The 16799-nt window shown below is 40.3% G+C and overlaps 1 protein-coding gene across 1 annotated transcript; it reads left to right on the forward strand.

The window, feature by feature from the left end:
* The first annotated feature begins 3821 nt into the window (after positions 1-3821).
* Positions 3822-6093, forward strand: LOC121049121 (7-deoxyloganetin glucosyltransferase-like). Its single transcript, XM_040505667.1, has 2 exons — positions 3822-4987; positions 5064-6093. The coding sequence occupies exons 1-2, from the start codon at positions 4483-4485 to the stop codon at positions 5999-6001; spliced, it is 1443 nt and encodes a 480-aa protein (XP_040361601.1). The 5' UTR covers positions 3822-4482; the 3' UTR covers positions 6002-6093.
* The last annotated feature ends 10706 nt before the right edge of the window (positions 6094-16799 follow it).

Consider the following 16799-nt stretch of genomic DNA (forward strand, 5'->3'; position numbering starts at 1 on the left):
AATGGTGTAAAAGCATCTCTTGCACACTTTGGGACCATAGAGGACACACATAGCCGATCAAAGAGAGGCCAAAGGCTAATTATTCAGCATTCTTGACTCCATTCAATCATCTTCATCCTATCTAAGATCTATTTTTCTCTCTAGAGAAGACACCACCATTTCACCACTGAAATCCACCACTACAACCTCCATTTCCTCCACCACTCAACACCACAACTCACCTTAGAGATTCCAAAGTTCACTATTCTTACCAATATCAAGAGCTTAGAGCAAGGAGAAGGAGGTGACTACTACCACATCATGTTCTTGGAGACCCATCTCCACCACCTCTTCCGGCATCATCAATAGTCACCATTCACTCCCTATCTCTTTATGTATTTGATGTTTAATAGAATGTTGAAGCTTGTGTATCTAGCTATGTGTGAGTAGTGAACTAGTTGAGGCTAGGGTTGAAAGCCCTAACCAAACTTGCTTGTATTGATGCTTTTGTTTATAAATTTATGCAAAATCATGTTGTCATTCTCACATGCTAAGTCAATAGTTGAATGCATTACTTAGACCTAATCAATTTGAGTTATGTGTTTGCCATGACATGAAGTTTTTCCTAGAGATTGATTACCTTTAGGCAAATAGGGAGCATGAAAGCACACCATGTGTGCATGTGAGGGTATTGAGCTAAAATCACCTAGAGATAGGATTGATTTGCTTGCTTGGTTACCTAAACTCTAAGCTTTATGCATTTAGGGGCAAAGGAATAAGACCTATCCGGTAATTGAATTTGTCTCTAGGCAGTTAGCTCTAGACTTATCCGGTTAGAGTTAATAAAATGAAAGGGGTTTAAGCCTTAGTAGTCCTATCCGGATGCTAAGAGGGTAGTTGGATAATTAGCTTTGCATCATTCATATTCAATTGTTTTAATGCTTGCAAGAGAGGGAAAAGGTGAAACCCAATGCCCTAACTCCCATCCATTTGATAACAACTTGTTTAGTTTAGCTTAGTGTATATTACTTGCTTTTATTGTTTCAATTTGAATAGAAACCGATCTCAAAATCAAAATCAAAATCAAATCTCTACACACCATCTTGCACATACTCACCATGAACATTAGTTTACTTGTGAGCCTTTGTTTGTGACTGTATATTTGCATATTCTTCTAGTTTTTCCTTAGGTTTTCCCTAGCTGGGAAAGGATTTACCAATCCTCGTGGGTTTGACATTCTTACTTAATCCCTTATTCTATAACTTGTACCTCTTGCACTTGAGGGTGGCTTCAATGCTAACATTGGCACGTCCTGGCTAGACTCGAGAATCATATTCAGGATTCCATCAGTCTTGAGATGCTAGCGGACATCACAAACTCACTTGTGATATCCAGAGCCAGTTGTTTCTAATGGAGCGAAGTCCAGTTTATTCAGGTTACTCATCCTGAAAGAGAACAAGAAAAAGGGTTAGTTTCGGAGGGGAAAAAGCTACCACGAAAACATATAAAATTTCTGAGCGTAGTCATACCCAAGAAATTATGAATTTCAGATCGTCATTGCTTCCAATAAATTAGAGATTTTTTAGCATATCGCTTCCAAGAAATCAGAGATTTCTGAGTGTAGTCGCTTCCAAGAAATCCGATTCCTAGAGGTATTGGATTAGATCGAATCAATGATGAAAGTGGTCGATCATAAATTCTCTACAAACTCTAAGTTTGGAGATCTCAACAAGCTTCAAACTTGGAGTGAGCACGAATCCCCACAGTTCGGCTTTTGGTCTCCCCTATGAAGAAGAAAGGGGGGATAGAAGAAGGGAGGTTGCAAGTCCCTGAGAAAAAAAGAAGAGAAATTGAATAAAAACTCAAAAACGGAAACTTTTAGTAAAAATTATCTCAAAATAGGTTGCTGGAAAATTTGACCGAAAAAAGTCGCCAAAGGTGATCTGTCACCGGAGGTGGCCAGGTGGCGTCAGTGGGCTGCAAGGCCCTTTTTTTTCTTTCTTCTTTCTCTTTTCTTCTTCTTCCAGTCCGCGTCTTCTCTCTAGGCCCGCTTCTTTCTTCTTTCTTTCTTCTTCTTTTCTTCTCTCTGGCAGTGGGGCTGTTCCCTTTGTTTTTCTTTCTTTTCTTCTCTTCCTTTTCTTCTGCTGACAGTGAGGCCGCGTCCCCTTTTTCTTCTACTTCCTTTTGCTAATGTGGGCAGGGCAAATGCTTTCTTCCTCCTTCCTTTTTTCTCTGCCTTCTTGGATCCTAGTTCCTGGGATCGAGAGCTTCAAGGTGGGGGTCAGTGGTTGCTAGGGTTAGAAGACTACGATTTTAGGGTTTTAAGATTAGGGCTTCGTGCTAATAACGTGTTTAAGAAAAACTGAAATTAGGAGAGAATTGAGTCATACTTTCATTGATAATAGGAGCCTCTTTATATTGAGGATTACAAAACATAGAATCAGAGTTGTACAAGGAAAGATAATCGTACAATTAATCGGATATCTATGAATATTTCCGAGAATATCTCTAATTCAAAACCGTATTACAACTAGGTCAAGTAACTTAGAGTTTAAGCCAAATACATATTCTGGATTTACTTGAACATCACTAACCTTTTCCTAGTTTTTATTCAAAGTTCCTAGATTTCGCTCTCACCCTCCCTTTAAGGGTGGGCAAAATAGCCCGTAAGCCCGAATAACCGGCCCGGCCCAGCCGGTTCGGTCTGGGTTTTTTTAAAAAAAATTGTAAGTTTTTACGGTCTCGGGCCCATATCTATAAATTTCGGGTCGATCTCAGTTCTGGATTTTGAAATATATAAAAGCCCGTTGGGCCCGAATACTTCATAAAAATATCATATATGTATATATATATTTTAGGGTCCAGATCAAGAGACACATAATTATACACAATTTTTTACACTCCTTATGAGCCCTTAGATTTTAAAATATTAAACGGTTTAGATTAAGTATGAGAATGACATGACATTATGTTTATTCCCTAACATAAATAAATAAATTATTCTTTTCTGAAGAAAAATAAAATACAAAAATAAAGAACACTAGAATCAGAGCACGATAAAAAAGAATATTAAAAAGAAGTAAGAACAAAATAACAAGAACTAGAAAACCAGATCCCCTTTCCTAAGCTCATCGCCATCACCTTCCTCAAACTCCAAATATTGGAGTTGAGATTCATGATGATCTGTGAATTGCCTCTGCGCACTTTTTTTTTTTTTTTTTTTGTCTCTTTATATACGTCTATTACTTCACTAACACCAAACAAAGAAGAAAACAACAAGGGACAGAAATCCCATATTTCCAACCCCGTACAAGCTGAGGGAGGATTATGGGAAGCATCAACAAAATTTAATGTCTTGTGATTTTATTCTATCATATTCAATGAATATCAGGTACATTTGAATATTAGAGAACAAATATCTGAGGATTAATTCAATAAGAGAAACACAGTTACCATGATTTAATCTCAATTGAAGGAGATATTATAATCCTACTTACCATGTAAGAGTCTAGATATAGGTCAAAGAACAACAATGGATTTTTTCTTTTCTTTTGGGGTTCTTGGTGCTCTGTTTCTTTAATCGTTAGAAGGAATCTATTCTTTTAATTCCATTCTTTTAATTCCAGTATTATTTATTTTTATATTATACTCTTTATAAAAAATAGTTTAATCTACTTTTATTTATTTATGGTAGAAAATAAATATAATGTCATGTCATTCTCATACTTAATCTAAATTTAATATTTTAAAATTTAATGACTTATAAGGAGTGTAAAAAATTGTGTACAATTATGTGTTATTAAAATATCAAATATCTATAATTTATTGTCTATGGGCCCGAATACTTCTTTTTCTCTGTCTTCTTCCTCATCTGCCTCTTCCCTCAGTGCGGCAGTTCCTCATTTCCCTCTCCCTCAGTTCCTCACTTCCTCCTCCTCCCCACTAGTTCCTCTACTCAGTTCTAGTGCACAGCGGCTTCTTTCCCCAACGCATCTTGATCTCCTTCACATTAGCCACGCTTCTAACGTCGCCGACCAAGAGGATCCGCGTCGCCGGAGACACGTCGGGGATCTGGGCACCTAGAGCTCGCCTCTCCTGCTAGATCTAGAGGTTTTGATTAATGGCTGCTCTTCCTAGCGCAGCAACCCTATCAAAGCCACAACCTTTTCTCTCTCTCCATCCCCAGTTTCTCAAATTCCAAAACCAGCTTCCAAGTCGAAGGTCTGCTTCTGGAATCTGGAGGTGATGAGCTCCGGCCGTCTCGACTGATGTCATACTACTCGATACTGGAATTTTGGGTTCGATCATTGTTTGATGATATTGAACATCTAGGTACTTAATTTGTGTAAAATTTAGAAATTTTTAGAAGCGATTTTTGTGATCTTGAACTCAGGGTGTTGGACCCATAACAACAGCAAAAGCAAGCTAGTAGCCCTCCCTATAAATAACCAGCATCTGTAAACAAGGATATACACATAGTTTTAGAAAACACAAGCATCTAAAATGGCTTCCGCTTATCATCACAAGCCTCATGCTGTTTGTATTCCAGTTCCAGCTCAAAGCCACATAAAGGCTATGCTTAAATTAACCAAAATCCTCCACCACAGGGGCTTTCACATCACCTTTGTCAACACAGAATTCAACCACAAACGATTTCTCAAGTCTCGAGGACTCAAATCCCTCGATGGCTTACCTGATTTTTACTTTGAAGCCATCCCTGATGGCATTCCAGAATCAGGTGAAGATGCCACCCAAAAAGGCACTTTGATTCTTGACTCCATCAGAAATCATCTCTTGGCTCCATTTCGTGACCTCCTGATAAAACTCAACAGTACTAGTCCTCCAGTGACTTGCATTGTTTCAGATGGTTTCATGTCCGCTTTTACTATAACAGCTGCAGAAGAACTTGGAATCCCTATCGCATTGTTCTACACTATTTCTGCCTGCAGCTTCATGGGATTCAGGAATTTCCGTACTTTGCTTCAGAAAGGGCTTGCACCACTTAAAGGTACTAACATGATGACTGAAGAATTAGTTTCAATTTTATGGTTATTAATAAGTATCTTGTCTTTTGGGCTTTGTAGATGAGACCTGTGTGACAAATGGTTTTCTGGACAACGTTATAGAATGGATTCCAGAAAAGAAAGATATCCGTTTAAGGGATCTACCAAGCTATTGTCGAACTACAGATCCAGATGACATCCGCTTCAACACCGCCATGGAAGCAGTCGAAAACGCAAATAAAGCTTCAGCTGTTGTTCTTCTCACATTTGATGCTTTGGAGAAAGAGGTTTTGGAAGCTCTCTCCTCATCTATTTCTCCACCTGTTTATACAATTGGTCCTCTCCAATTGCTTCTAAATCAAATACCGGAAGACCCTTTGAAGCCTCTGGGATACAGTCTTTGGAAGGAGGAAACGGACTGTCTCCAATGGCTAAACTGCAAAGCACCGAACTCAATTGTTTATGTCAATTTTGGAAGTATTGCGGTTTTGACACCGGAACAGCTTCTCGAGTTTGGTTGGGGACTTGCAAATACCAAGCTCCCCTTCTTCTGGGTTATTAGGCCTGATTTGGTTGCTGGAAAATTGGCAATCTTGCCGCCAGAGTTTGAAGCTGAAACCAAAGACAGAGGTCTAATAGCAAGTTGGTGTCCTCAAGAAGAAGTCCTAAACCATCCATCAGTTGGAGGGTTTTTAACACACAGCGGTTGGAATTCAACCATTGAGAGTATTACCGCTGGAGTGCCAATGCTGTGTTGGCCATTCTCTGCAGACCAGCCAACAAACAGTTACTACACTTGCAACGATTGGGGCATTGGGACGGAGATTACTAATGATGTCAAGAGAGACGATGTAGAGAAGATTGTCAAAGAATTAATGGGGGACGACAAGGGTAAGAAGATGAAAAACAGGGCATTGCAGTGGAAGAAACTAGCTGAAGAAGCCACTGCTCCGCATGGTTCTTCATCAAAAAACTTGGACAATTTGGTAAAGCAAGTCCTATTAAGAAAGCGCACTTAGTTTTAATCTTTATTTCCTCTGTTTAATTAACTAAAACGATGTACTTGGCATGTTCCAATATATTAAAAATAACATATTTACATTAACTTTAATATTATCATTGGTTTTGTAATATCTATGGGGTTCAGTGTTTACTGCTTATATCCAAAGAACCTTATGTGATTCAAATACAAATGATATGCATCAACGGGTTCCACCAACCTTTAAGGTTTGGTTACGCATCATGGTCACATATTAATGATTATAATCAATCATACCAGGTACAATAATAATTCAATGATTAGTCAAAAAATTGGTTACGCATCATGGTCAAATAATTCAATGGTCTTTTATTACTACCTAATTTTAAACTAATTAGCCTCTAGAAAGGGACAGTCCTAAACCAACTAAATTATAAGTACACCAAAAGAAGCTTCTCACACTCACACTACTATGTGAACTCACACGGTCACACGACAGAAGATTCCAGAACAGGATTTTATCATCCATCTGAAAAATGTATTCACAAAGCTTATTCCCAAGTATTCAATCTCACACCGAGTACCAAGCCAGAGGAATGCAATGATTGAAGTATAAGCTCTGTACCAAAAGTGCAGATCCCATGTCTAATTAGGAAAATTCTGCTATCCACCCAGGGTGGATATCAGCCTGGGGCTATCTACCGTTGATCTCTGCCTGAGTGGGTCCCGAACAATGTTGGCCTTTCATTTCCTGTTACTGGGAGTTTGTCGTTAACCTTAGTGGGTTTGTGAAAAAAAAAAAGTGCGACCGATGTTAGAGAGGTAGAAACAGATATGAGAGAGTGACTATCCATCCTTCTCCTTTGCCGAAACACAATGAAACTGCCCAATGGAACCGCCTCATGTCGTGGCTTTCTCTGTATTTGGTTCAAACTCAGTTTTCATATGGCCTTGAGACAAAGCAGGACTCGTCTCCATCCTCTCCTTCTCCCTCTGCCGAAACCATGACCAACACCAACATGGCAACATCTATACCTTTCATCACCATGATCAAATTCGTATGTATCAAGATTGGCAACAGGGCTGGGTTTTCCCATAATTTGTATCAAGATTCTGAACTAACCATTCAAAACCCAGCTTCTGGAGAAGCTCCATCCATAAAGAACGAGCAATTATCGAACTGGGTATCCCGTATCTCAGATTCCCAGCTAAGAGAAACTAGTTTATGCTTAGCTTTATATGGAACAATCAAACAACTTCAACTAAATCATGGTTGGTGCAGTGTCGCTAAAGCCATAAAGCAAATGTCCTCCTCTTCTCAGGTTCGAACCACCTCAAACGGTTGTCCTTTTCACTCATGTGTGTGTGTCTATATATATATATATATTTTTTAATAAGCTTTGATGTTATTTTGTGGGTGTTTCTAAATGTACTCAACAAAAATCTAAGTATACCCAGCAACTTCTTTTAAATTACCCAGAATTTTTTTTTTTCCAAAAACGTCATGTCATAAACTGTTCTAGGTTGTTTTGAGTGGGGAGAGAAGTATGTTAGTTTTGTCACTGCCACTGTGAGGCAGCAGAGCACAGTGAAATGGGGTCAATGGTGTTCTTCTTTTCCACTTGTCCACAGCCACCAAGACGATCCCAAGTCCCAACAACCTCATTTCCAAGCATTGTGCTTAAAGCTCAAATTTGATCAACAAAAACGAAACCCAGAATCAATACAATTCTGGGTAGTTAGTTTCTTCTTCTCTCTATGGGCTACTAATATTCATTGAATATTAGTTCTTGATTTTGGATAGGGACAACAAATCAATTCCATGAGATGAGACTTATTAAATAGGAGTAAAACAAGTGCAGTGCAGAGTAACTGATTTCCACATTTCTTAACTCTTGAAAAAGTTCTTTTGCTTTAACTTTAAATTAATTGAAAATCAGTTTAACCAAAAACAATTAGCATGTCGAATTGCTCCAATCACCCATTCCTACCAGAATCATGTATCTCGAAACCCATAATTGGTATGGGTTCTAACTGATCAGAAGAGAAAGATGTTGCTGGAATGCTGGGTGTGTTTTTTAGGACATTATTTTGAAAGGTGAGGGTATTTTGGGAAATTTTGCTGCGTTAAACTAAATATTATTCAATACAAATAATTAGCTGGGTACACTTAGAATTTTGTTGGGTACATTTAGAAAGACCCTATTTTATTTATTCGTTTTTTTTTATGTTATTTTATTTATTCGTTTTCTGTCCCATTTTTAAATAAATTTCACTTGTTACCTCAAAAGTTAATTGAAAAAAAAAATCTTTTTGCATATATGTTTATTTTATTTATATTTTCTGTCCCATTTTGGAATAAATTTCATTTGTCACCTCAAAAGTTAATTGAAAAAAAAAAGGCTCTTTCTAAATAGACCCAACAAAAATCTAAACACACCTAGACCTAGCATTCACTTTTTATCCATAAATTTCCAAGTCTGCCCCTATATTTCAAAGCACCCAGCATTCTCTAACTCCACATCAGATTTCGCCGTCAACCACTCGACCTTATAGTACGACAGTCCCCTAGGAAGGAAAATAAGGGACTTTTCAAAAGACGCTCTTCTCTACTTTGTCCTCAGGCCTGTACTTCAAAAGCATATGGAATAGGCTTGTAGCGAGGTTTTTGTCAAGGGTCTTGGTGAACTAATTCAAAGCTAGAGGAAACTTCAACCTCTGCTTGGTGAACTGATTCAAAGCTAGAGGAAACTTCAACCTTTGCTTGAGGATCATTTTCTTCCTCTTAATCTGAACAGCCTTGGAATTTAATGAATCGGGTCAAATCCCTCTAGGGAAGTAACTCCCCTCCGATACCAAATTTCTTTGGCCGCTTCTCGAACAGTGGGTTTGCTGATTAACTATTGTTTGAATCCCTCCAATATGTATACATTCTTGCTTATCCTTTCTTCTGAACTAGTTGCAAATATTATCCAATTAACTAAAATATATGATTGGAACTATTAAATAACTGAAAACATGAATAACAGACCTGTGGGGTATGATTGCATCATTTTCATGCATAAGCCAATAAAGTTGATTGGTTCCGCTGCAGCCTTGCTACCAAGCATGGGTTTGCTGCTCATATCCCTCAGATTTCATATTTCATATTTCATATCGCTAATGTTGAAGATTGCAAACGGGGTAGGAGTGGAAGCAAAAAGACAAATCAATGCTGGGTGTGTTTAGAAGTCTTTTTAACATAAGGGTATAGTTGGAAAGTTCAGGATAATTCTATAAATGCTGGGTCTATTTAGATATTTGCTGAGTACATTTAGAAAGACCCAAAAAAAATTACTAAATTTATTTTACAAGTGACATTGACTTGACCATTGTTATTTATCTAAATTATAATGTTGTTTCTGTTTAAGGATATCTCTATTTGTGTTTGGCCCAAACTCTAGGTTACTTGACCTAGTGGTAATAGAGTTTAATTAGAAGAATCTAGAGATTATATTTCCTTGTATGATTCTAACTCTAACCATTGTAATTCTCTATATAAAGAGGCCCCTATTATCAATGAGAATATACATCAAATTCCTCTCAATTACCGTTTCCCTAAAACACGTTATCAGCACGAGCCCTGACCCTAGCTATAAGCCTAAAATCGGATTAGCCTCACCTGTGCTACTACTGCCCCCGCAGTCCCCGCATCACAACTCAACGCTAACCTTACCAGGTTAGTCTCGCTGCCCCTGCAGCGCCTGCAAGCCCTGCTTGTTTTCTGCCTTTGCGCGCGTTTGCTTTTCCTACGAACGCTCGCCTCCTCACGCGACCCTGCGACACCGCGACACTCCCGCGATGCACAAGACACCGCGACACTTCCTCGAGATATCAGACTAGTACCCTCGCGTGCGCTCGCTTCTCCGGCGAACGCTCGCCTGCCCTCGCAACTCCGCTTCTTCGCGGCTCCGCATCCTTGTGGCTCCACATCCTCGCGGCCCCTCATTCTCGCGGCTCTGAATTCTCGCGACCCTGTGACACAGCGACACATCTGCAATGCTCGCGGCATCCCCGCAATGGCCCCTCAACAGTCCTCGCGGCATCTCCACAGCATCCTCGCAGCGACCCTACAGCATTCCTGCACAACCCAGCCAACAACTTTTCCGGTCAAGATTTCTGGCAACTTTCCAAGGTAAACTTTTCTAAAAGTTCCCGTTTATGAAGTTTTTCAATTTCTTCTTTTTCTCGGGGACTTCCAACATCCCTTCTTCTACCCCCTTTTCTTCTTTATAGGGGAGACCAAAAGCCGAACTGTGGGAGTTCGTGCTCACTCCAAGCTTGGAGCTTGGAGAGTCCTCCAAACTTAGAGTTTGTTGAGAAGAAAACGATCGACCACATACATCGTTGTTTCGATCTAATCCAAAACCCCTCTTGGAATCAGATTTTCTTGGAAGCCACTACGCTCAGAAAATCTCTAATTTCTTGGAAGCGACTACGCTCAGAAATTTAATAGTTTTTCGTGGTAGCCTTTTTCGCTCCGAAACTAACCATAATATTGTGTTGTTTTTTAGGATGAGTTACCTGAACAAGTTGAACTTTGTTCCACTAGAGACAACTGGTGCAGGAAACCATAGGTAGGTCCGAGATGTGCGCCAACATCTTAAGGCTGATGGACTTCTGGAAGCCATCCAAGAGCCTAGTCAGAACGTGCTCTCCATTGAGCAAGCTACTGCTTTTGAAGCAAATCAAGCTAAAGCCATCATTCTCATGACAAGGCACATGAATGACGCGCTCCAAAGTGAATACCTCAATGAGGAAGACCCAAGAAAGCTATGGGTTGAACTTGAGCAGCGATTTGGCAACGTTCGTGACTCCCTGCTTCGTGATTTAGAAGTGCGATGGCATAGCCTCCGCTTCTGTGATTTCAAGTCTGTGCTTGATTATAGCTCGGAAGCTCTTCGTATCAAGTCTCTGATGGAGTTTTGTGGCCAAACCATAACTGATACGATGTTGATCGAGAAGAAGACTCTCTCTACCTTCCCCGTCTCTGCCCTGATGATTTCAAAGAATTATAGGATTGATGTGAAAGCAGGACGTATCACGAGGTTTCATGAGCTTATTAGAGCCATGAACGTAGCTGAAAAGCACGACAACATACTTGTGAAGAACTATAATGCTAGACCCGTGGGAACTAAGTCTATTCCGGAGTCTAACTATAGTCGCGCCCCCAAGGGAGGACACAAGGAGTGAAAGCCTAAGAGTATGAACAATTCTGGACGTTCTGGTCCATATTCTCGCCCTAAAGAGGAAGAAAATCGCCAAAAGAGGCGTGCACTGAACCATGGGGTCAACGTGTGAAGAGAGAGAGAAGTCGTCCAAATCATGCATCAAAAGCATCTCGATCAAGGGAGCCTGACCATAAAGATGTTTGTCTTCGATGTGAATCAAGTGGACATTGGGCAAAGAAGTGTACTGCATCCCAGAATGTTGCAAACGCATACAAGACGTATCGTGAAGCAAGGGAGGTAAATTACATGGAACAAGAAGATCAAGATGGCGATCTCGATCTAAGGGTGGAAGATTACAAGGATCAAGACCGAGAAACTGGCGATTTTGATTAAGTCTTTTTATTTTCCAAGAGATGTAGGCAATTGCCATATTACTTTTGTAGTAAATGCCAATGATATTAGTCTTTCTTCAAAGTAGGCGTACTCAATGTAAGTGTGATGTCTAGGAAGGTTTTGAGATAAGTGGTACTTAAGCGAGCTTTGCTCCATCGACATCTCTCTACTCACCTGGTCACATTTACATTGGAATTACTTAAAGGAGTTAGACGACTACCATTGTTTTGCATTAACTAGTTTATTGGATTAGATTTCCTTTGGTTAAACAAACGATGATGTAATTTCGTTTGGCTTATTAATAAAAGTTGAGTTCTCTTCATTATGACTCCTTTTTAATTACGAGCTTTTCTTTTAGGAATGGATGAACTACAATGTCTTCCGGATAGTGCGACTATGCACACCATTCTACGACATAGGCAATTATTCGTAGAGATGTTGCCTACATATTCCTCTGTGACTACGATGGCTGGGCCATCCAGTTTAGTTCAAGGACATGGAATGGCCCAATTCCTTTTGCCCAATGGCACCTTGATTAAAGTCACTGAAGCTCTCTACGCTCCTAAGGCAAATCGAACCTTATTGAGCTTTAAAGATATAAGAGCCAACGGATTCCATGAGGAAACGCATAGTGAGAACGGAATAGAATTCCTTTGCATTACCTCTAATGATTGCGGACAGAAGCGCATCTTAGAGAAACTTATGTGTCAATCTAGTGGACTTTATGTCACTACAATTCGACCTATTGAATCTAATAATGTCATCAGAGAAGATCTCTTTGATTCTGACACATATTGGCTTTGGCATAACCGACTAGGACATCCTGGTCGTGATATGATGCTCCGTATACTTAAGACTTCACACGGGCATCCTTTCTTCAGAGTGAGAAGAAGCAAGAATCAAAAATTGATTCCAAGACTTAGCAAGACCGCAAAAATTGCAGCTTTTGGCGCTGCTGCAGTCTTGGGCCGCCTCTGTCCCTAGTGATGACACTATATATGGCGCCAACCATGAGCATGACACCATGGTTGCTCCTCCTAGTGGCCATGACGCCACACAAACCAATTTCCATGGCTCTAACGCCATAATGGGAGATGTAGTCACACACTTTACTTCTAATAGCCCACATACGCTCAGGCCAGACCAAAATCCTCTTTGGTTGCCTCCAAGGCCCCTCGCTCATTTTGCAAAGCCTGTTCCTTAGGGAAATTAGGACCGAGACCATCCTAGGCAAAGGATCCTAAAATACTCATTCCGTTCTTACAGAGAATCCAAGGAGATAGCTGTGGACCAATTCAACCATTATGCGGACCTTTTAAATACTTTATGGTATTGGTTGATGCGTCGACACACATGTCGCGATGTTGTCCACTCGAAATGCTGCTTATGCTAAACTCCTCACCCAGCTTATCCGTCTACTGGCTCACTACCCTGACCATCCTATTAAGTCCATTCGACTTGATAATGCTGGGGAGTTTACATCGAAAACGTTCGATGACTATTGCATGTCACTGGTTATTGATGTAGAGCATTCAGTTCCCCATGTTCATACCCAAAATGGTCTCGCAGAAGCCGCTATCAAGCGACTACAAATGATAGCGCGGACATTGGTTATGCGCACCAATCTCCCTGTTTCTACTTGGGGATATGCAATATTGCATGCAGCAACGCTGATTCGTCTACGACCCACTGCAACCCAATCTTACTCTTCTTTACAGCTAGTGACTGGATACGAGCCTGATATCTAGCATTTACGCATTTTTGGGTGTGCCATCTATGAGCCTATTACGCCGCCACAGTGTACTAAGATGGGTCCACAACGACGAATGGGCATCTTTGTTGGCTATGAATCTCCAACTATTGTCCGCTCTCTTGAACCCTTAACAGGTGATCTCTTTACCGCTAGATTTGCGTATTGTCACTTTGATGAGACAGTCTTCCCATCGTTAGGGGGAGATAAGAACACAGATGTTCCACAGGAACTACAGGAATTGTCGTGGTCTGTCCCCACTATGTCTCATCTCGATCCCCGTACCGCACAGTCTGAACTTGAAGTACGACGAATAATCGAGCTCCAGAACGTAGCAGATACTCTGCCTGATGCTTTTTCTGATGTTGCCAAAGTGACGAGATCACACATACCTGCTGCAAACTTTCCTGCAAGGATCAATGTTCCGAATACTGGACATCACGCCACTCCGATGACACCAGGAGATGGCGCCATTGCCCAGCATGGCAATGATGTGGCGTCTATAGCCGCAGGTCCCCCAAGGAAGCGCGGTAGACCAATTGGTTCGAAGGATACTCGCCCTAGAAAGAGAGCGAATGATGCACAAACAAATCCTTTGATCATCGATACTCAAAATCCGTCCCATGAGAATGTTCCGTATTATGGTTATGTCCAAGACACATCATTGGGGGACGCCTCAATGTTAGAACCTATCCCTGAGAACGTTGAGATCTCTGTAAACTACACTAGTGTACATGGGACGTGGGAAAGAAACTCCATCATCATTGATGATGTATTCGCGTATTCAGTGGTGCGTGAGATTATTGAGACCGATGACATCGAACCACGCTCCGTTCATGAATGCCAACGTAGAGCTGATTGGCCAAAATGGAAAGATGCGATCCAGGCAGAACTTGATTCTCTAGCGAAAAGAAAGGTATTTGGTAAAGTTGTACCAATATCGCCCAACACCAAACCAGTTGGTCACAAATGGGTATTCGTTAGAAAGCATAATGAGAAAAACGAGATTGTAAGATACAAAGCACGCCTTGTGGCGCAAGGCTTCTCACAACGCCCTGGAATCGACTACGAGGAGACCTATTCTCATGTAATGGACGTCATTACGTTCCACTACCTTGTCAGTTTGGTAGTTTCCGAAAAAATGAACATGCAGCTTATAGATGTGGTTACTGCGTATCTATATGGGGATCTAGATACGGAAATATACATGAAGATTCCAGATAGAATTCAGTTACCAAAATCAAGTAGCTCTAAACCACGGAGCGCATTTGCGATTAGATTGAAACGTTCACTATATGGATTGAAACAATCCGGACGGATGTGGTATAACCGTCTAAGTGACTACTTGATTGGAAAGGGATATGTCAACAATGAACTATGCCCATGTGTGTTCATAAAAAGGACAAGTTCCGGATTTGCAATAGTAGCGGTTTATGTTGATGACATGAACATAATTGGCACCCTTAAAGAGTTAAGGGAAACCGCTGAACAATTGAAATCCGAGTTTGAGATGAAAGATCTCAGGAAAACACGGTTTGCCTCAGTTTAGAACTTGAGCACCGTAGAGATGGTATCCTGATTCATCAATCATCTTATACCCAAAAGATGCTTAGGCGTTTCAACACTGATAAGATTAAGCCTTCAAGCACCCCAATGGTCGTCCGTAGTCTTGATCTAAAGAAGGATCCATTCCGTCCAAAAGATGACGACGAAGAAGTGCTAGAGGCAGAAGTGCCCTATCTAAGTGCAATAGGCGCATTGTTGTACTTAGCATAATGTACAAGACCGGATATCTCATTCGCTGTGAACTTTCTAGCTAGATATAGCTCTGCGCCAACACGACGCCATTGGACTGGTGTTAAAGATATCTTTCGATACCTAAGTGGTACGAGCGATATGGGCTTGTTCTATCCCTATAGAGAGAAGATGGATTCGGACCCATCAAGTGCCAGGGACGCCACACATGGTGGACACCGTTCCCCCTCCCCAACCCAAAACGATACAAGTGTTTTGGAAGGTTTTTGCTAATGCTGGGTACCTCTCTGACCCACACAAAGGTCGCTCCCAAACTGGTTATGTCTTCACCATGGGAAAGACTGCGATATCTTGGAGGTCTACAAAGCATACCTTAGTCGCTACCTCTTCGAATCATGTAGAGATTATTGCTCTTCACGAAGCAGTTCGTGAATGCATATGGCTTCGATCCATAGTTACGCATGTTCGAAGCAATTGTGGTTTGAAGTCTACCACAGATGAGCCAACGAGCATTTATGAGGATAATGCTGCTTGCATTGAACAAATGAAGCAAGACTACATTATAGGCGACAACACCAAGCACATATCGCCTAAATTCTTCTACAATCAGCAACAATAGAAGCTCCTCAAGATCAAAGTGAACCAAGTTCGATCTGAGGACAATGAGGCAGACTTGTTTACTAAGTCATTTCCCAAATCCACGTTCGAGAAACATGTGGCAAGAATTGGCTTGCGGAAATTATCTGAACTCCCATGCTAGTAGTCATCAGGGGGAGGCACAGACATCAAGGGGAGATGTCTACATGTTCGTCTCGAATCGTGAAGGGTGTGTTGTGCTCTTTTTCCCCTTCGACCGAGGTTATTTTTTTCCCACTGGGTTTTTGTTACTCGGCAAGGTTTTTAACGAGGCAACGAGAAAAGCACCACGTTTGGACAACACAAGGGGGAGTGTTTAAGGATATCTCTATTTGTGTTTGGCCCAAACTCTAGGTTACTTGACCTAGTGGTAATAGAGTTTAATTAGAAGAATCTAGAGATTATCTTTCCTTATATGATTCTAACTCTATGCATTGTAATCCTCTATATAAAGCCCCTATTATCAATGAGAATATACATCAAATTCCTCTCAATTACCATTTCCCTAAAACAGTTTGCTTCGATTTTTAATCAACTCTATTTGTTACCTCAGAATTGTTTTTTTTTTTGTTCTAAATACACCACATTAGTTACCAAAATATCAATTGAAAAGAAAATATTTGAAAATATAAATCAGTAAATTAATTTTTTTAGGCTTGATCATATTAACCTAATTAATTTATACAGTATATATTACTATGCGACAAATACACGAGTATACCTTTCAAAACCAACAATGTGTATATTGCATATATGAAGTGATGTGGATCTTTCAAAAGCGATATGAAGTTGGAAAATGAATTTAGAGAAACCGACCGTTGGATGGGAAGATTGGAATATTTCATGGTTTTTATAAAAAAAACTCAATCAATTTCTTATTCATTTCGACTTCTATCCACTAGGTCAAATATAGTTACGTTTATACCCTATACATATATATATATATATATATATATATATATATATAATTCCTCAAAGGGCAACCCCATTAAGACATAAAACTGGGAAAACCGACCGTAGGATGAGACGATTAGAATATTTTATACCTATTGCAAAAAAATCACAAATTTCGTTATTGCTTTGCCTTCCATCCA

This window comes from Rosa chinensis, chromosome 5 (genome assembly GCF_002994745.2).
Source record: "Rosa chinensis cultivar Old Blush chromosome 5, RchiOBHm-V2, whole genome shotgun sequence".
Taxonomy (NCBI): domain Eukaryota; kingdom Viridiplantae; phylum Streptophyta; class Magnoliopsida; order Rosales; family Rosaceae; genus Rosa; species Rosa chinensis.

Bases quoted from the DNA above. Each gene is read 5' to 3' on its own strand.
- LOC121049121 (XM_040505667.1), top strand. From the start codon at position 4,483: ATGGCTTCCGCTTATCATCACAAGCCTCATGCTGTTTGTATTCCAGTT. The intron at 4,988-5,063 runs GTACTAACATGA...TGGGCTTTGTAG, and splicing joins AGGGCTTGCACCACTTAAAG to ATGAGACCTGTGTGACAAAT.